The sequence below is a fragment of the Epinephelus lanceolatus genome, chromosome 3 (assembly GCF_041903045.1).
Source record: "Epinephelus lanceolatus isolate andai-2023 chromosome 3, ASM4190304v1, whole genome shotgun sequence".
In the NCBI taxonomy this organism is placed as follows: domain Eukaryota; kingdom Metazoa; phylum Chordata; class Actinopteri; order Perciformes; family Serranidae; genus Epinephelus; species Epinephelus lanceolatus.
This window is the reverse complement of record NC_135736.1, coordinates 30,838,875-30,860,489: the sequence shown is the minus strand read 5'-3', so window position 1 is coordinate 30,860,489 and position 21,615 is coordinate 30,838,875. Positions and strand designations below refer to the sequence as shown.

The window sequence follows — 21,615 nt, the reverse complement described above, 5'->3', positions numbered from 1 at the left end:
TCCTCAAAGCTCTTTGTTAATCCATGCTGTTGAAACAAGTGACAAAGCACCAGGGGCGTACTCACACCATCATCCTTAAAGAAGTCTGCATCGAGTCACCGCATGCAGAACCTTTATCTACGGCACCAGAAGCTTTGCTGTCCAAAACATTCACATCACCTTCCCTCCATTGGGATACTTTATCATCTCTTACTCAGGCCTGTCACATCTCATCTGCTATGGTTCCTCTGGACATATCCACACTTATCAGCACCAGAGCATCAACATGCTGCTTTTGGTCCTCCAGGGTTTCAGCAATATGTCATTTTAAGTGTCTCCTCTTTTCCGCTTGCATGTATTAAACTGATGAATGTGTTTGAAATGCCATAGACACGGCCCCATCCCTCCTTGCTTCGGTCCTTTCGTTTACTTTCAGACACTCTCACCCTCTCTTCGGGGACTTTTTCAGCTGTCTAATCAGCGGCATTGAAGCCAGACAAAATCCAGCTGGGCATCACCCGCCATTCATGGAATGAATCAAAGATTTTCCCGTGAGGCATTGTTTTTGTTTTTGCTTGGTTATTTGAACATAACCTTTCAGATATCCCACAGAACACATTAATGAAATATTCACACTGGCAGTAATCAGTTGAGCAGTCAGCCTCTTTTCTGCAAGCTGTTCTCATGCACTGTTTGTACGTATACTAAAGGTAATGCACCACAGTTTGTATAAACCCCACATACACCAGTGATTGTGTATAACCCACATAATCCGGAAGATTGCGATCACATGAACAATGCGCTGACAAGACTAAAGAAGGAAGAAGTATAAACAGCGAAAGTCTGTGTACAGGGGCAGGTTGGGGTGGTGGCTGGGTCAAACAACACAGGACTTTGCCCCAGCAGACTGGTGTTTGGGACCGTGTGAAACCAAGTGAACTTTGAGTTATTTCAAGGTATGTTGTCATTATATTTCTTTTCCTAAACCTAACCTACTTATTTTTACTTGCCAAAACCTAATCTATGTAATTTTATGACACCTGAACAGAAAGATGCATAAACATGTTTCTTCTTCTAAACCTAACCTGCGTAACTTTATGTAAAGTACCCAACTCTACCTTAAGAAGACCTACTGTACATCACGTCATTCTTAGAGTGCTATTTTGTGAGATATCATACTAAGTATTAGTTGTGCATTTTCGTAAGATATAACTGTTGTTTGAGGATACATTGAAAAGAAATATGGTGATGACGTAAATCCAAATAACCAGGCCATTCTCACAAACTGTTTGTATGTTTTACTACAAACAATAATGCACCCAAATTCACCCATATTGAAAGGCTGTGATCACATAACCAATGCGCTGATGGGAGTAAACAAGGAAGCAGCTGTCTTGTCAAGAGGCAGGTTGGCGTGGTGGATGAGTCACAAAACCCCAGACTTTCCCCTCAACTCACATGTTCAGAGCTGTGTGAACTTTGAGTGAACTTTTAGTCATTTTATGGTATGTCTTTGCCATGTTTCTTTTCCTAAACCTAACCTCCGTAACTATACGTTAATTTTGGACCTTAACATTAAAGACGTAACGTCATTCATGGGTGCTAATTCAGATATCATAGAAACTGTTGTGCGTGCATTTTTACAACACATTCTCACTCTGACCACGTCACATATTGACGTTTGTCATGGACTTTCCATGTCAAAATATGACGTGCAAGCTACCCTGGGTGCGTTGGTCGACTTCAGCCTGTTACAGGCGTTGTCCATCTTCCATTTTCAAAGAAAATGTACAGTTTACATACAGTGTATTTCAAAATAAACACATTACATTGGTACATCACTGTGGATTGACATGTCTTTCCTTCAACAACAAACACACATGGTTACGTTTAGCCAACAGACACGCGGTTGGGTTTAGGAAAAAAGAACAGGTTTGGCTTTACAATCATAATGGAAGTGAACACTGGCCTCCCACCTGAAAGCCACCCCTCACATCCGCCCCACTTGGACTTCTGCCGCATTAACTTTCATCGTTGTCCCGCTGGGTTCCCCCCTGACGCCGCTGGGTGCCATTAAACAATAATGGCAACTGGCCACGTATCATGCCGACGTGAATGGACAGCTGTTTTTGTTCCTGTCCGACACCAGAAGTCCCTGACCAAGCACCAGTTTTCGACGACTTGGGAGTGAGACTGGAATGATTTTTCGTAGTTGAAATAACTCAAAGTTCACTTGGTTTCACATAGTCCCAAACACCAGTCTCCTAGAGCAAAGTCCTGTGTTTGTTTGACTCATCCTTCACCTCAACCTGCCTACTTATGTGGACTTTCACTATTACCTACATCTGCACATTGGTCACACAGCCTCCCCGATTATGTTAGTTATACATGAATTCCTGTCTCAGAATTACAGGGATATAAGAATTGTGGTGCATTTCTTTCTATAGGTATACATACCAACGGTGCACAAGACCAGCCTGTTCTTTTCCTAAACCCAATCTACATAACTTAACATTAACTGCCTAACTTTTTGTTAAGTTTGTAAAGTCATTTGTGAAGTGCTAATTCATTAGATAACATACAAATTGTTGTATTTGCATTTTCTTAAGATATCATGTGAACTGTAGGATACCTTGTCCTCTGACACACCAAAACTTAACATCCTGCAGGTAGCTTTTGCTGTGAAAATGGATGATTTATTTGAAAATGTACTTCAGCAGAAAGCAACTGTCTGATGGCAGTCTTTCAAGGTAAATCACTGTGTACTCGGGTGACAAAGGTGGCTAAAAAAGTATCACCTCTACAGTTACATCAAACAAGTCCAATACTTCCTCCCACTCCCCAGTTCAGTTGGTTGTTCATTGTCTCCAACAAAAGAACTTGACACTTTGAATTGGAGCCTGTGATGGATCGCTTTTGAGGTCAGAAGCCTTTACCGGTATACTGGTTTCATCCCTGCTTCCCGCCTTGAATAGATAGTTCCAACTTGTGTGAAGACTAAAGCATTAATAGGCATAGAGTCATAAAGCCATTGTGGGAAAGATGGTTTTGATGACCGGCTGCTTATTTTTTCACATTGATAAGATGACTTTGTGCTTGATCTTCATCCACTGTGGTTTCTATTTGTGCATCATACTTTCCATTTTCAGTGGAAAGGAGTCATGGTGTTAATTCACTGACAACACATTTGATGGATGTTTCGGCAATATTTGAAGTCACACCTTTCACAACAACAAAGGCAGCTGAAGGCATACATTTGCAAAAATTTGGAGTTTAAAACCTGATAACATCACCAAAATGAATTATCTCCAGTGTGTCCCTGTACATGCATTATTCTCCCAAAATCATAGGCTTTACCTGCCTGAAACTGAAAGAGCTCATTGTACCTCCACATGTCGGCCTATTATCTAACCAACATGAATATAACTTATCCTGATACTAAGAATCAAACAAAGGAGTCTCTATAATACTTATATCACTAACTTTATCACCATTGGCATTCCTTGCATCATGAGGGATGCCTTTCCAGAGGGAAAACAATGGTTATCAGATAGTTTTTTTTATTCTGGAATGCTGGTTAAATGGACCCTGAACCGCCTCCTGCTTATTTACATTTCATATTAGTCAGGACATCGTTTCAGGGACATGCTTCTAAATAATGGGGCGTTTTGCTTTTGAGATAGCCTGAGTGTGACATTTAGATTTTTCATTTTTACGCACACAGGTAACAATTCCCTAGAAACACAAATCCATTAATGTGATCACGGAAAACCTTCCACCTTCCCTACAAACCCGCTTTAAAGCAGCTCAGGTCTGACTGTTTTTTCCGTTTCCTACGCGCCCAACCGCCTTGCAGTAAAAAGGGTCAAGCGCCCAGTTAAAATACACAGTGTATAATTTTATAGCTTTTTCCCAACGGGGCTCCTGGTGCCGGTGTCGAGACGACAATGTGCAAGCAGCAGTGCCGCACACAGATCAGTTTCATTCTTTGTCAGTTGTGAATAGGGGCGGAGGAAGCAAACTCATTAGAATCCTATAAAAAGAAAGTATCCGAGATCATAAAACACCCGGCTGCAGGACTAAGTGCTCACTCACAGCCAGACAGAGACACAGAGGAACCCTCTTGTCAAGTTTCTCTCTGATCCTGCAGAGCATCAGCATTTTAACAGATTCATTTCTCCATTGTTTCCCTTCTACACTGGGCTCTCTCTGTTTTTCCTTTTTCCTCAGATAACTGTGTCGATGGCAGTCATTCTTCTAAATATCTGATTTTCAGGAACAAAAACTTGGCCTCGTCACTCCTCTCTGTATTGCAGACGGGCGAGCGTGACGCATGGACACTGACAGGGCGCACACCTCTTACTGAGAAACTTCATTTTTGAGGCTGAAAGTTCAGATTGTACAAGAGTTTTTCTTTTTCTTTTTGATATTTCAATATTTTTTTAAGGATGCCCATCTTAACTTGGAATAGATGCTGTGTTGTGATGTTTCTCGTCGCTACACTGAAGACGGGGACATCCCAGATACCAGAGGCGCGCCCGAAGGCGAACTTAATCAAACCAGCTCTCTCGGAAGAGACAACTACACCCGCTACAAACCGCACAGCCACTGTCCACGCCGGGATCACCAAGAAATATAACATCCTCGCGCAGGTAATTTTATTCATTTAATAATGTGGGGATGTATGGGTATGCCAGACCTGCATTTACGCACAGCCTGAAATTGGGTAGGGGGATTATGAGCCAGTGGAATTAGTGGTAATAATAACTTGTCGATTCCAAAAGTGGTGTTATTCTCATATGGTAAGGAATAACACTTTTTCTTCATTTAAATCACATTATGAGCGTGCCTTTGATACGGATAAGCGTGCGTAATTGTGCGGCACGTCTCCGCACCAAACTGCGCCTGTGGAGTATCCTGAGGTGTACACGTAAAATAGCCCTACGCCTTGAAAGAGCTCTCTCACGTGTGAATCGTTATTGGAAATTGCAGGGATTGGACCCCTCATAAACCCTAATTGCCTTTCAGACCTGACGCCACAGTCGGGTGCAGCGCACTTTCACAGTAAATCATTAATGCCAGCAGAAATGTGAGAAAAAGTTAACACTTGGGGTAATTTTCTGTCTGGGTCTTAGTGTCATTAAAGTGGTCCAGACGCTTGCTGGGATTATGAGATTCTTACTGTGGGGCCTCTGAGGGATACTCTTACCGACCACTTAATACCCACTCAAAGAGTTATCAATTCCTGCTGTTTCAACAAAGTGCCACATGTTACTGTAGTTTGACAGCGAGCTGTGAGATCAAAAAATGTTAAAGATTTGGCATGGTTTCATTCTGGTAAATATATATATATAAAAAAAGAAGTTGTGAACATTATGAGTGATTTTATAAAGTGAGGAATTAGAGCTTGGCCAGGAAAGCAAAGTTCCCCTTATACCAAATTATTTCTGATGATTTATTTTTCATGAAGAGGAAAACTGATACTGATGTGGCAAAAAAAACATGACACATCAGTCAAACAGAAAAAATCTGACGAAGCCAGCAGACCATCATCTCCTGGAGAGATTACCACTAGGTTTTAATTACACATGCAGGATTATATTGAACTCAGAGTATCTTTTTGAGCAGCAGATGGCACTGCCACATCTCCATCACGTCCTTCACAGCAGACAGACGCTGCTCACCAGCTCACTGAAACAGCTGATTACTCTTGTCCTTACTTCTACAGCAGTTTTTCCCTCCTTGCCCTCTAGATTTAACACCGACTTATGTTTACATTTGGCCTGCTCAGCTGTCTGTAATATCACTTGCAGCAGCAGGGACAGTGTTGGATATCTGTGAAGTGCATAGTGCTGAGAGCAGTGCTCTGACATCCAGCTCAGGCAGCAGAAATTACAGAAAAGCCACTTTCTCTCCTCTGCGGAGTATGGAGATCCAACCTCAAGCAACCCTGCCAGACCTCAATTTGAACGCCTGCTTACATCTTTGCCATTGCAATAATGTGGAGCGGTTTGGAAGAGTGGACTGGGGGGAAACAATATGATGTGTGCAGAGACCACCATACTGTCAGTAAAAAAGTAAATGTCATGGTGTAGTGTGTCCAAATGAAGATTGCTAATAACATTATGGCAGGAGGGGGTAGGTGTGTGTGTGTGTGTATGTGTGTGTGTGTGTGCTGGCTGCCAGGAGGTTTTCCAGAGTTGTAAAGTAACAGCCGCAGCTCAGCTTCAGCCAGATATGCGGCTTGACGCTGGCAGGCAAACTGCACTGACCTTCTGCATCTCATCATACAGTGGCCATTTATGAGCAGAATAAATCAAAGATAACAAGTCTGCTCTCTTCATGAGGCTGTAATGGCAAAGTGTGGCATATATTTAGTCTCGGAGTGATCACAAGGAGTGTACAACTGCAATTACTCTACCTTGGATTTTTTGATTATAATAAATGCCTTGAAACAGGTTGCAGAGCACAAAACAGCACGTTACTGAGTCATTTTCTCTCTGAAGTGGTTCACACCAGGCACCCCAAAATATTTTCACCTCCGTCTGCATTCGTGGAGTGAATTACTGCTGATTAAGGCTTGGGTGTAAGTTTGGAAAAAAATGGGCATGCATCAACTCAAATTCTCCTCTGGCATCTGCATGTTAGGAAAACCTCAGAGCTGATTTCCTATACGAAGATTTATGGTCAAGACGTCATGCTGTTGAGTTTGTTACAGTTGGTGAGGAATCGTTGGCAGATTTTTAACACCTCTGAAGAATCTGCAGTAGGTTCAGGATGTGAGCGATTGTGAGCATTGCCAGTTTTGTGAGTGAGAATCTCAATAATTCACCACCACGGTCATTTTTAAAACTCTTCTTTTTTGCCTACCTTAGTCCAACACAGAACATTTCTCCATGGTGTGAAGCAGCTCTGTTTCTCACAGTTAAAGATTACAGTTACAAGAAATCTCCTTAAAATCGCCCTCAGTGGCTTACTTTCAAATGTAGCAAATTATCAAGGGAGAGAGTCCAGGCGCCCCGTGGAGACGAGCCGCAGCAGCAGGAAACAAGGGTGTAATTTGGTGTTTTATCCATCAGATTAGAAACGCTGCTCAAAGCCTCTGGGTTATTTGACAGCTTAATGTGCTTTTATTTCCTGTAGCTGCTGACAACGTTTGGCGATAAGAGTTACATTAATCACACTCAAACCAGGGTCAGGTTTTGGCTATCCCTTGGCGTTCAGCCGGGGCAAATGGCTGAGAGTTTCCCCCGTTGTCTCACCCTCTTCCCACCAGACTGACTGGAGTGAAACCGACAAAACCAAAATGTACGCCTCTTAGACCTTGACAGCCGACACTCGTGGGTGGCACAGTTGGCTCCTTGGAAGGGAACCAACAGAAATGGATAGCATGGGCAGGCAGTGCTCACCACTGTAACCTCTGAACCCACAAGGGAACTGACAGCGTGGCGGCATTCATGCGGTACGTGTCTGTAAAACTTCAGCGGCCGGTCAGTCCGCCCTAACTAGTTGCTTTATTTAATTCAACACAGAGATTACTTTAACAAGCGATCTCTGAGGGCTCGGCCTATAAAAGTAGAGCCACGTCCTTTCTCTTTCTCACCCCCTCTCTAACCCAAAATGAACGCTTAGTGATCCTAATGAGCTGAGAAAAGAGGTGTGACTGCTTGTTAGTGCTCGGCTCAGTTTGTGCTTCTCTTGTCTTGTGGCCTTTCCAGTCTGTGGGTCCCCTGGGCGCTGTGAGGGCCCTGCACTGGAGCCGTTAGGGGTCTCCTGTGGAAACCTCCTTCACTGAAATTGGACCTGTTAATGAGAGAGGAGACCCTTGCACCTCTCATTCCACAGGATTACACCTTTGAGAGGAGCACACCTCCCAGATTACCATCAAGAGCTTTTCCTCTTTCCTTTGATAGCCTTTGAAGGGAGCAGTCATACACGCTGACTGTGTGCCTCTCTTCGTGTCCGATGAATAAGATCAACCCAGGATGTATACTTAACTTAAGGAAGGTCTAGTTTTTGGAGACTTTGCATTCAAAGGGACATGCCCATAAACACATGTGTTTTGAGTGATGAAAGACGCCAAGCTGTGTGTTTGAAGACATGATTTGTACGAGTGATTTGTGTGCAGCCATCCCTATGTTATCTGATACCGGCTGTCTGTGCTTTCAGGGCATATGAAGTTTGTTTATTCAGTGACATCGTTTATTTGACTCTGTAAGGCCCCTGCCACTCATTAACACCATTCACAGTTTCAGGTTACATGCCTGATTTCTGAAGGTCAAGTGCAATCACGACACAGAGCCCAAGAAGTGTGGATGGGTACCAAGTATGTGGAGAGGTCCTTTAGATAAGATCTGACTCAGACAAAAACAATGGAAGAACTGCGAGTATGAACTGCTGTTTTTACTGAGGCAGTGTCTCTATTGCAGACAGTAAGGGACTGTATGAAAATGAATAGGGTGGGAGAGGGAGTCAGAAAGGGGGTAGGGTATTGTGATTGTTCTTTTGGCTGAAGTAAGGCAGTGCGATATGAGGCAAAGTATGTGATGCGATGACCTTGAAAATGAAAATTCTGTTGCTTTCACTGTACTGCTAAAATATAACAAATTGTGGGTTGAATTAAGAGGTAAAAGTAAATTATATCCAAGATTCTTTCAATGAACATAATGAACATTGAATAAAACAAAAACAGCCCGTTCTCATTACCAGGGTGTCAAATATGTCTGCGTATGTTATCAACGCTTAAGCCTTCAGCCTCTTAATGAGATACAACAGCCCATCAGCTAACTCCAATGTAAAACCATCTGTGACAATAACTGACGCTGAGAGCAATGGACATAGTGTAAAGAGCGAGAGAAGGAAGCAGTCTTTCGCAATGTGCTTATTGTGTCAACTTGCAGGTTGTTGAGGTTCGAGGACCTTTGTCCTCATGGTTACAACAATAAACTCGTGATTAAGGCGAGGGAATGATCATGGTCATGTTTGGAAAAAACAAACAAAAAACCCCCAAGGAACAGTCCGGTGGAAACAGGAAATGACCAATACTCTCACACATCAAAGTCCTATGTTTTTTGACCCATCCGTCCAACTTGACCTCCTCTCGACGTGAACTGTGTCGCTTTATAATAACCTTACTTCCTCAGTTGCTCCTGTCATAATTGTTGTGACACGTAGTTTTGTGGCATTTGGTGAAACAGGTGACGTTGTTGTATTTGGGAGGGAATTCTGTAACGTAAAAATCCCCCTATTTAAAGCTGTTAAATTATTTTGGATTGTTGTGCGAAGGGCGTTGCAGTTTGAGTTAATGATAGAGTTCAAAGAAGGCATTAATAACGCCAGAAAAGGGCCTTTACTGTTTTTTTTTGTTTGTTCAGTTAAGGTTTGACATCTCTCACCATCCCAATACTTTTCGTACAGTCCCCAAATCTTAAACCCTCAGACACAAACCAAGGAGAAGAGCTTTACTTTGTTATTTCTGTGCATTACAGGGCACTTCCATCGAATTATATCAGTGCTTTGGAATGACTCTATAGAGGTAAATAAGGGACCCAAAGACCGGGGGATGGGGGGGGTTTCAAAGCCCTGTGTATCCGGCAGTAAATCCCTTGTAGATTGTTGTTCCTGCACATTTAAGGTTCCTCTTCAAAGCCACAGCGCTTTACCAGCACGAGAGTAGCACGAGACAGAGCCGGGGGCTTCCCTTATGGCTCTCTGTCTGTCTCTTCCTTTATCGTCTCACCAGCATACCAAGAGAGGCTGGAGAGTACACAGTTTTCAACCCACTTCCTGCGCAGGATCCAAGGCTGCGCTTTTATGTGCGGAGGCTGTCGAGGGGAAAATAAGGGAGCGACAGGAAAAAAAAGATGTGAGATAAATGCGATGCATCCAAATGAAGCCCCATCCCTCAGAAGTTGCGAATGAGGCATTTTAAAACATGACAAGATAAGGCGAGATTATCAGTCGTGATTTGGGGGTCGGCCTTGTATCATTGGGTTTCAAAGGGCTGTCTTGCGGTTTGAGCTGTGATGGAAGAGGTGAGCCCCGTGCTTCTTCTTCTTCTACTTCTTCTTCTACCCTGCTCCCCACCCCCATCCGTATGCACTTTGCACTGTAATCGATCCAAGCCTGCTGGCCAGGGAGACAGACAGGAATCAGAGCAGGTAGTATGAAGTATGACTGCACGTGGCCGGGCCCATTTGTCTTCATATTTAGATAACAGCACATTTTTCATGTCAGGGGAAAAAAACTCCCACTGCACTTTCTTGAACTTCTCTTCAGACCATATTTCCAGCATATTTCCCTCCTCAGCTGTAATTATACCAATAGTCCATGGCAATGAACATGTTTCTCTGATAGAGCAGCTGACACAAAAATAGGCCCCCTGATAAGGTTGAAAGTTCAGTGTCGACTTTGGAAGTAGCAGTTTGCCAAGAAAAATCGTAGCTTAAATTCTAATAGTCTTTCTCAGTGGAGCAAAGTCTACCAGCTGCGGAAGAGTGTGAGATGTGGTTAAAAGCAATTGAAAACTTGTTAAATGGATTTTTGAGTTTTACATTCTTGTTGAGAATTTGATGAGAAGGTTGACACTTCTTGAATGCCTCAGTCTTAGAATTAGCTTAGCTTAGCATAGAGAGCTAGCATGTCTTTTCCAATGTTCAAAAAGACAGCAACCACAGTTCACTAATGAACCTGTTATTTCCTGTTTGTTTAATCTGAACACCAAAACATAAATGGAAGGAGCTGTGACTCTTGCCGTCACAGTGACACCACCAAGATATAGTTACACAAACTTCCTCTGAGCCCAGAAATTCATGTCTTGATATTTCCATTTATCAATAGATTAAGCAAAGGACAAAAACATTACAGTCATTATTGAGCTAATGAGCTTTATTCACCCCAAATCAGGTGTTGCCACGATTAGCCGCAGGGTTGTGTGGCTGTGTGTAAGTGTTACTTACATGGCCCATTTTTGGGGGGAGTGGAGGAAGTTTGTCGACGTATGAGCCTACTTGCTCCCGTAGTCTGGAGGCACCTTCTAGTCTGATTGCTGTTTAGGTCGAGTTGCATTTCTCCAAAAGCTGATTCTGTGTCAACTTATTGCTGCAGGCTGTTGCATTTTTTTTGTTTTTTGTAGCCCCCACTGCAGCAGCCTAGATTCACTTCACTCATTTAAATTTATGGGAGAATATTATAGTGATATGAGACTAGATTTCCTCTTAGATTTTGGATTTGTCATAGCTATCTTCAGTGTTGTCTTTTCCTGGTTTTAAACGGCTCCATTACAGTAATGTGATGTAATTTTCTGTTATTTGCCTTCACCCACCTAATCATTATATCGACATTACTGATCATTATTTATCAAAAATCTCACTGTGTAAATATTTGGTGAAAGCACCCATAGTCAACCTTACAATATCGTGGCAATACCAGTATCAAGGTATCTGGTAAAAATAAAATAATATAAAGTAAATAATAAAAAAGTTATATTTGGTTTTCTCCATATTTCCCAGCCTTGGAGGTGCTGTTGGGCATGTTTTTTGAGGACATAGCCAGGCCAGCTGTTTGCTTGGCTGCCTCCAGTCGTTATGCTAAGCTAGGCTAATTGGCTCCTGGCTCTAGTTCCATCCTTAATGCACAAACATGAGAGTGGTATCAATTTTCTCATCTTTTTCTCTTCAGGACAGCCAAAACGTCAAACTATTCCTTTAGGATGATGATGATTATTATTATTATTATTACTGATATTTATTTTTGTGTGAAAGAGGAGCCCATATTGAAGGCTACTCCTGTAATTTCATATAACAATTCCCTAAAGTTTTAAATACAGGGACTTACGAGGGAGAGCTTAAAAAATAATGGTCAAAATACTGGATCCTACACTTCCCATAATGCAACGCAATGACATCTATACAATAATAGAACTTACCTGCCTGGCAAACGCCTGTCTTTCAAGTCTCCAGGTTTTTTTTTTAATATGTAAGCTCTCTGTTAGAAGAATTCTCCAAACAGCCAAATAACCTCAGTGACATCATCAATGTTATTTGCCCAGGTTTTATAACGCTTCTCCACAACCACAGAACATAATATACGTACAACTGCTGAAAAACGATGAGTAACTTTTCTTCATGTGCGCAACTGGTGGAGTGTCCCCTTTGAAACAAGGCCTTTGAGAGCAGCTTTGAACGCAGTAGTAATTAAGAAATATTTAGAATCCATCAAACATCAGGGCTTTGTTACTTTCATCAGCACATTAAGCATCTGCACTATGGGAATCTGTCACCATGATGGATTCGGTTTAATATTTCTGCTCATTTTTCCTGCGCCTGTATCATTGCCTCCATGTGTTTCCAGCCTGAGAAAGTCAGCATGGCATCTGTCCAGTGAGTTTAATCTTATTCACTTTCTGAAGCACAAGCACGTCGAGCAACAACTTCTAATGTGCTGAAATATTGATATTGTTGAGAGTTCATTTCAACATGTGGTGTGCATTCATTTTTGCCCATTCGTTTAGGGCAGGGTAGCCCCCTTCTCCGCTGACCTTTATTCCTCAGCTTGCTATTTATTGTGGCTATAATGATTTTACTCTGATTTAACCTCTTTCTTGTTCTTTCTCATGTTTATTGTTCCATGTTTGTCAGTGGTAAGCCACACTAAATCAGATCTGTCAGTGCAGTGCCAGCTAAATGTGGTTGTGGTGCCGGTGGTGGTGGTGTGCCAGCCAAACATGTTGTTCTAATGTCGGTCTACACTGGACATAATTTACATAGCCAGAATCCATATCCTGCTCATTTTTACTGATCTGCCTATTTGATAAGGTGTTTTATTGCGCAAACATCCATCCATAGTAATAAAAATACCTTAAATACCTGGAGAAACACAGTGACCTAACCTGTTTTATGTCTCTTAAATGTTCCTCTCCCTTGATGAGCTCAGTGCAGATGACATTATTTCATTTGACCAAGGAATTCATTTGAATTGGGAAACAATTTACAACAAACTCTGTTGCTCCTGCTCCAGTTCTAACGGGGACAGGACTTGCATGTGTAGGGAATTATATCAACTTCCAGGAAACCTTCCCATTGGTGCACAAACTTGTTATGGAAAAAGTGAGCTTGTCTTTAATTGTACTTCTCGGTGCTGCAGAGAGTGGATGTTATGTTTGTTAAGGTGGTCATTTCAGTGCACTTACGGAAAAGACTTTAAGGTTCTCCATGTGCTTTTCTGGACAACAGAATATGTCTCAACCTCTCAGTGTAAACACGAGAAATACTAAAGCAAAAACAATGCCAAATTGACTATGAAGGAGTATGATTAGCTACAGTAATTACCCCTCAATTATGTCCGTAGACTCATTAAGCCTCTGAACACTGAGAGAAATTGAGAGAAGCTGAAGTGGTTTCTCTTGGTTTGGAAATTCTAATAGCTCTATTGTCTGGGACCCGAAACAAATGACCACACCAGTGAGAGACATGTTAATCCCTACAACATGTTGTCCTCTAAAATTGGACGCAGAGGGACCACAGATTGTAGTCAGTTCACCCAAAGCAAACAACTAACATATTTCCCCACTTACCCCCCAAAGGTATCTGGCCATGCATAGAGTTTGGGGTAATTTTTTTTTCTGAGACTTCTGCCACCACCTAAAGTGAATGGCCTCTGGCTTTATTCAGTATTTATCTAATGTTTATTTGTACAGTATGTAGCACAAAATGATGCCACACATTACAACATTTATAGTGTAAGATAATTGGCAAAGCCCGTCCCTAGATGGGCGTAAATACATAAAACTCAATAACATGACAGTGTAACACAAACTCAGAACCCAACAATAAAATACAGACAGAGCAGATCAAGACATCAACTATAACACAATAAAGCACCAAAGAACAAGACCACAAGATTATTCATTCATTCACTGATGTCCAAAACATCAAAAATTACATTTGTACAACTAACAGAACTGTCTGTTTCAACGACCAGTGATAGTGTGTGGTAGCAGTTTAGAGGTGAATTCTCAAAGAGCAGACTTGTCTTTAAAAGTTTAGCTTTATTGCAATATTCAGGTTAACATTTCCATATGGGTCCCAAAGCTGTTCAGCCAAAAGATGGAGACAAGAAGTTCAGTTGCCATTACTTGTAGAGGCAGTCAAGCAACACAATGGTCGCAGTTCTCACCCTTAGCACACAGTAAACAAGCAGTATTTCCTCTATACTGACAGACATGTTTACTCTCCATGTTTACTGGGAACCGAGAGCAGAGGCCTGAATCCCATGGCTCGGTCTCAATTACATGTTTTTGTGACACCTTACTCTTTAACACAGAAACAGAGACACATGCAGCTCCTTTGAGTGCTTGAGTAGACAAGGCCAGAAAGGTCAAGAATTGCTTATACAACTTGTAGCTCTCGAACACTTAACAAAAAGTAAAGAGCCAGTAAACCTTTGATTAGATACAAAAAGATTGGGATGGTCAAAGCTTCTGTTACCAGGTGTCCCTCAGCATAGGATGTAATATGTCTCTCTTGAAACAGCGATGAATATGAACTACACAAATACTAATAAAATAGCCTCTCATTACATTTTCTTAGATTGACTGCCTTCTATAGACTGTAAAAATAATGGACATAGCTACCGGGATGTCAACAATTGGTTCTTTGGAGCCAGAAGTGACCATCTAGCCATCTAGACATTTGTATCTGGGGCCCATGTGGGTAGTAAATGGGCTGAAAAATGGGCCCTATATGGGATTGTTCATGGGTTCCATATTAGCCCCACTCCAATTGTGGATTTTCCCAAGTGGGCCCAAGATAAGATACCCATTTTGGGCCTATACCCATGTGGTACCCAGGTAGCCCTAGCATAACCATGTGGGGCCCACTTGGGTAAAACCATCAATGTGGGCAATAGACATTGGACCAATATGGATCCCATGGACAGTCCCATATAGGGCCATTTCTTCAACCCATTTACTACCCATATGGGCTGCGCACACAAATGCCAGCTGGGAATATTTGGGCAAGAGGCTGGCGATGTGGAGGAGTAAAGGGTGGATCTGACAGAGAAGCATACTTTTAGCCTTAATAAAATGTAAATGGGTTAGTTATAAAAAAAAAAATCATTCTCTGTACAGTTGTCAAAAATGTTAAGATTAGCTTTAGAGACCAAAACTGTTTTTGTACCAGGCTGTAAACATGTTTACATCTGCTGTAATGTTGTGCATTTTAACATGAGGGTCTACGGGGATTGACTTGCTTCTGGATCCAGCTTTGGCCAGCCATTCAGCTAACTGCAGTTTTTGGCACTTGTCATGTTGGCTTCGTTTTTCAGCCCCCTTCTCTACAAAACGTAATGCCATTAAAGTAAAATGTGCAATTTTCTTACATGATGGATTGCATTTAAGTTCTAGTTGGGTCTTCCTCTGGTCCCGTATTTGGTCCAACCCAAATTCTGATTGGGCCCTCTGACTTTCTTGGGGAAGAGTCTCTCCAAAGGCTTCTAAACTGAGCATAACATGGGTTTCATGCTGGTTGTTAACCACAGCAATTTTAATATTGCGACCTGAGGTGCATGGTGCAACAGTGGCTCATGGAGTGGAATTAGATGGAATGCAGTTACTGTGTTGGGTTGGGGTAACTCAGGGTTTGCTGTATCCACAATGGGCCTTCTTCTAAACAATGGGAGAATGGTAATCTGGTTAAAATGTTGTCAACATAGCTGCAGTCCCTGTGTGGGCGATCGCACACCACCATCAAATAGTATATGCCCCATATAATCAAATTCATTTCGCAAAAGAGAAACACAATGGTTTCTCCATTCCAAAAATAAGCCACTGCCCAACTGCAGAGTTTGACTGAATCAATGTGGTTACGGGCCATAGTCATAGTGGTCAGTCTGAATGATGTAACCAAGGGAATTTGTTACTTATACCAAAGGCATATGTGTATGTGTGTTTCATATTGTTTTATCACCCGTAGGCAAATATGTCAGAGGCAGCATTTTCTTATTCACTAGGATAACTAAGCTTTGAGTAAGAGCTGCTCATGCTTGGCATTGTAAAGCCACAAAAATAAACCACCTTGTGACACGCACCTTTGACATAATCTGAGCAGGTAGGCAATGCAACTGCAACCACATTGGTATCAATTCACGTAAGAGCTTGATTCTCACTGTAGCTGGGTTGAGAATGCCACCTCATCCACGATAAGTCATGCCAGGTACCACATATTCCCACAAAGTGTTTTTAAATTCAGAAGAGCTTCATTAAACTTCTCTTAAGATAAATATGTGCTTGCAAAATGTGAGTTCTGTGATAAACCAAATAAACCGATTGACTAAACACATATTTTTCCTCTGCAGGTGTATCCATGCAGCAACGACAAGGAGTGCAGCGTGGGAAGCTACTGCCACAGCCCTCAACAGGCTCCCTCTCGGTGCCTCACCTGCCGCAGGAGGAAGAAGCGCTGCCATCGAGATGCCATGTGCTGTCCTGGGAACCGCTGCAGTAACTGTACGTGCTCGACACACAATTTCACTGCACGTCAGTTTCGGTTTTGTTGTGACTGCAGGGTACGATTCCGAAATTCGATTTCTTGTCTTATGCAGATATTCTGGAAAAAGTGACTCGTTCCAGGTCACAGAACAAGCAGTACCATGGTATATAGCCCAGAGACTTGGAGAGGGAGCCAGTACATTTAAATAATGTTGAGCACATGCTTTGAGACAGAGACCTGAATTTGAGTTGATAACTGTATTCAGTTGATGCCCAGAAGTTGGGAATCAGTGGTAACATTTTGGAAGGTTTTGTTTCATCCATTAGAAATTTTGAAGGACATAAAATCGCTCTTCATTGACGCAGCTGACCAGCAGAGCTGCAGTTAGTTCTCCTGACACAGCCTAGTCGCCAGAGGAAAATGTTGGCACTGTATGTTTCTGCAAACCACCAATACGTTTCATGTGTATCATATCAACGTTTCTAAAGTGATGTAGTATATGAGCTGACTTTGTCATCTGGTTGAGATGCCTGCCAAGCTGCAGACCAGTTTTCAGGATCAACAAACAACCAAACTGGTTAAAATTTAGTGAGTCATTGCTGTGTTTCCAGCTGCTTCGTAGGCACAAAAAGTGGTTGTTTTTTCCCAAGACATGGCTGCTTTTCCTGCCTGGATTGTGCCCCACCAGTGTGGGGTATTTTAAGGCAAAACATGATCTTTTCTTAAACATAACCAAGTGTTTTTTGTGCCTAAACCTAACCACATGTTAACCACCATAACTGTATCAATGTATGTGCTACATAATAATGTGCTAATGTAACATATCCATGGCTTTGCTGGTGATTGGGTTGCCTTTAAAGCCTAATTTAGCAATCATGCTGCTAGGTTGAAATATCTCTCATGTAATTTCTTGACAAAGTTAGCAGAGCTGTCTTCTCTGACCTTTCTTTTTTCCCCTCCTTTTCTGCCTGCAGTTATTTGTGTCCCTATCTCTGAGAGCGTGCTCTCACCTCACATCTCGGCTTTAGACGAGCATAACAAACTCTCCACCAAAGACCACAGCTGGAGGAAGAGTGGGAAGGCACATGCTAAGCATTCTGTTAAAGGTGAGACCTATATCTGATTTATGTTTGAAACATATCCAATGGAAAGCCTGAACACCGTCATCTTTTCTGCCGTCGATGGCTGAATCTTTCTGTTGTTCACCGTCTGCGTGTCCTACAGAGTTCATGGGTGATGCCAGTCCACAAACTATGTTGATAATTACCCCGCTGCTCAAATGTCAGTGTCTGTGAGCCCAAAGCACAGCATGGGGAGCCTCGAAGAAACCACAATGCCCCCGCTGTTTCTGCACCTACATAAAGCCATACAAACACTTTCATTGACAGTGATACACAAGTGAAAACCACAGAATGCAAGCTGGCATGATTATAGCTAATAACTGTCTGAGCCCCCTGCTTAGCGCTCGTGTCACCTGATTCAAGCCAACGTAAGGGCCTATCCATAAAGCAATACGTTTAATGAGACACTTAAATTACTCAACTCTGAATGCACCCTTAGGACGGCAGGCTGGGATGCTAAAATCAATGTGAAGCTGCTATAAATAAGGCCATTCACTTTTATTTGTGCTTGACTCACTCCCTCTCCTTCATCATTGTTACATTATAATGGCCTCGTGCAAGTTGCTGCTTGAGAGAAATCCACCAAGAGGAATCGGTGGTGTGAAAGCAATGAACAGGCAGTCAGGCTTAGCAGTCCATCATGCTGATGCTTGGAACTTCAAAATGAAATCACTAATCAGCAAAGTGTGGTTTTGTCAGCAGTGCAGGGCGACTGGTTTGAATGATGACGCTTTTGGCAAGAGGTGATCCACATTTAAAAGTGTTTCTGAAAACAAAAAAACCCTGCATGACTAAATTATACTAATTATGCATTCATAAGAGCAATGCTAAGACCCTGCCAAGGATATCAGACTCAGACCAGATGGGACAATATGGTTAATAATACAGAATAAGCAAATTGTTTGCTTGATTTATGTTGAAGGCTTATGCTTTTCTTTAGTCTCTGACATGGCCACACATAATGCAAACTGAACTGAGACGTGAAGAGAGGGTTGCATAAACCTATCCGTATGGAAAACATAACAGCTTAATGAACAATAATCGTACATTTCCTGTGCTTTATTTAACTTAAGCGCTATACAGCAAAGCGCAGAGATGATTTATTATTTCATGCAGGTCTTTTATGTCTCTGATAAAGCATTTGTTTCTGTTTTTCTCAGCAGACGTATGTCAAGTTGATATACTGTTTGTAGATGGATTGTTCACCGCTGATCAACGCTGTTTCTCGTCTTCCTCTGTTAGGGCACGAAGGTGACCCTTGCCTGCGCTCCTCCGATTGCTCGGAGGGCTACTGCTGCGCCCGCCATTTCTGGACCAAAATCTGCAAGCCGGTGTTGAGGCAGGGAGAGGTGTGCACCAAGCAGAGGAAGAAAGGCTCTCACGGCTTGGAAATCTTCCAGCGCTGTGACTGTGCCAAGGGCCTTTCCTGCAAGGTGTGGAAAGACGCCACCTCTTCATCCAAGTCCAGGCTCCACATGTGCCAGAAGATCTGAAGCGGGGGCAGCTGCTGTCGGCATATAGAGGCCTCCGTCTCCATCTGCCAGGGAAAGATTTTTAAAAGATGGTTTGTGGCTGTATTGAAAAGGAGTAAAAGACAAAGACTAACAAGAGACAGAAAAGACTGAGTGGGTCCAAGCTCGCTATTCGGTGTGCAGAGAGTGAATGGGATTGCTTTTATGTGTTTGCTGTGAGTGGTCCATCCCTGCACCCACATACAAACATGCACCGTCACACACATGCACACACACTTCATGGTTTTGTGAGATTAAGGAGCTGGTGTGTTTGCTCACAGACAAACTTTTTACACGTTCTCATGACATTCAGGGAGCCACAAAGTTAGCCAGTAGATGCTGTGATAGACGTGGAACTTTTCTTAGATGGAGGTAACAGACGTAGCAGTCTCTCATCAGGCTTCAACTTATAATAAGACCGATAGACTCTTTGCAGACAAGCCATATTTTTACTGCACTCTTTACCAAACTCCAGAGTCAAAGATCTGTTGTGTGATGTCCTTTGTTTCGTGGATCACAGCAGCTCTAAGACTTTTTCTGGATCAGCCATAATTTGTTACCTGTTGTCTCAAATTTCAATATCTCACTCTTCTTGCTGTTTGTTTTAAGGAATTCAGCTGTTGCTATGCAAGACATTCACGACCAGTAACAATGTCCAGACCCACAAAATACCAGTCATATCATATGAGGAACTAATTGCATACACTGTTCACTCCGGAGCTCGACTTGTGTAACAGCATCCTGAGACTTCAGTGCGAAGCGTAATACTCTTAAACCAAAGAATGAAAGAATATTTACATCAGAGTGATGAGTTTCATCTGGGACATTAGCTCCTCGCCCCATTTTCAGCCACAAGAAGAGAGATAAAGTATTGTGTCCGTTGTGGAGAGCTCGTTTGATCTGTCAGATACAGCTGCAATCTATTGCGATACAACTGTGTGGGTTAAAACGGTTTGCACTGAGGTAGTGCTGCGCTGCAGACTTAGTGGTCCCGATACCAGACCAGAGAATGTTTCTGCTTTTCCAATCACATGAACAGGATTCAAGCATACCATGGAAGTGCAGTTTTTTTCCATTTGCAAAGCCAGTAGGAATGAAGACGTGAAAAGATTGATTAGAGTTGCAAAAATGCTCCATAAACCTGATGTTTAGAAGAGAAATGCAATTTGAATCAACATTTCGTTGATGGCACACAGCCCTGTTTATTTTTTCAGCTATGACTGCATCATTTGTTCTCATGAAATCCTGTGCAGTTTTGTTGTACTGGAGTTGAAGCGATGCTTTTTTCCCTCCTGATACAACTTCTTAAACAACCACTTGTTACCTGCATAGTCAATATAATATCTCATTTGCCTCTTTTTGCTTTAATGTTTTTAGAGCATCAACTACACATATTTTGTAACCATTTAAAATATCAATAAGCTCTTATATTGTAAATAGACTGGAAACAATGAAAATGTATTTAAGAACCCATGTATATCATGTACATATAATAAAATATGAATCTTAAACGTTACAGCAAAAATGATCTAGGTGAGCAGATTAATGAGGGATGAAATAGGACGAGCACAGCTGGATAGAGTCGAAATAATGTAGCTGAAATGATAAAAGTTGTGTGTATAGGCAGAGGGGGAACGACATAGATAGATCTGACTGATATTACAGACTGGATGCATCGGAAGGATATTTCCAAAATGAGAGGCAAGCACATTAAGTTCCAAAATAGTTTGTGTAAATGGTGTGTAAATGGTGTCAAGATTTATATCCCACTAAATATTGTTTGTGTTGATACTTTGCATTGATTTGTTTTGTGTATTTACAGTGATGAATGAATAAAAGAATGTATTTTGTATCACTGGTTACACAGGACTGGTTATTGCTTTTTATGTTACATGAGTTTACGTAATGGGAGACAGGTGGTAAAGCTAAAACGCATTCATGTGGTGAAAGAACATTTGGGAAAATTAGTTCCTGACTACGAAATCATTCCCTTAAGTTAGAACATCAACTCAGAAAGAAATTTTGATTCACGTGATGCCTAGTTGACGTCATATATGCAGCAACAGAAATGGGCAGCTAAGTGGTGCAGTGGTTAGCATTGTTGCCTCACAGTAAGAGGGTTCCTGGTCTGAATTCAGGGTGGAGTTTGCATGTTCTCCCTGTGTCAGCGTGGGTTTTCTCCACGTACTCCAGCTTCCTCCCAGTCCAAAGACATGCGTGTTAACTGGTGACTCTAAATTTCCCTGTAGGTGTGAATGTGAGTGTGAATGGTTGTCTGTCTCTATGTGTCAGCCCTGTGATAGTCTGGTGACCTGTCCAGGGTGTACCCCACCTCTCACCCAATGTCAGCTGGGATAGGCTCCAGCCCCCTGTGACCCCAACAGCATAAGCGGTTACGGAAAATGAATGAATGAAATGAATATCAGATGAAGGTAAATGTTCGGTTTAAGGCTAATATGTGTAAGCTGCACTCCATGTAGAGTGAACTCCATTTGTTAGAAAAGTTATTTGTAG

At 42.1% G+C, this 21,615-nt stretch overlaps 1 protein-coding gene across 1 annotated transcript; it reads left to right on the top strand.

Moving 5' to 3' along the window:
* Positions 1-4,060: 4,060 nt before the first annotated feature.
* Positions 4,061-20,953, top strand: dkk2 (dickkopf WNT signaling pathway inhibitor 2). Its single transcript, XM_033623388.2, has 4 exons — positions 4,061-4,631; positions 16,336-16,486; positions 17,444-17,575; positions 18,833-20,953. The coding sequence occupies exons 1-4, from the start codon at positions 4,428-4,430 to the stop codon at positions 19,081-19,083; spliced, it is 738 nt and encodes a 245-aa protein (XP_033479279.2). The 5' UTR covers positions 4,061-4,427; the 3' UTR covers positions 19,084-20,953.
* Positions 20,954-21,615: the final 662 nt, after the last annotated feature.

Bases quoted from the DNA above. Each gene is read 5' to 3' on its own strand.
- dkk2 (XM_033623388.2), top strand. From the start codon at position 4,428: ATGCCCATCTTAACTTGGAATAGATGCTGTGTTGTGATGTTTCTCGTC. The intron at 16,487-17,443 runs GTACGTGCTCGA...TTCTGCCTGCAG, and splicing joins TGGGAACCGCTGCAGTAACT to TTATTTGTGTCCCTATCTCT. The intron at 17,576-18,832 runs GTGAGACCTATA...TTCCTCTGTTAG, and splicing joins TGCTAAGCATTCTGTTAAAG to GGCACGAAGGTGACCCTTGC.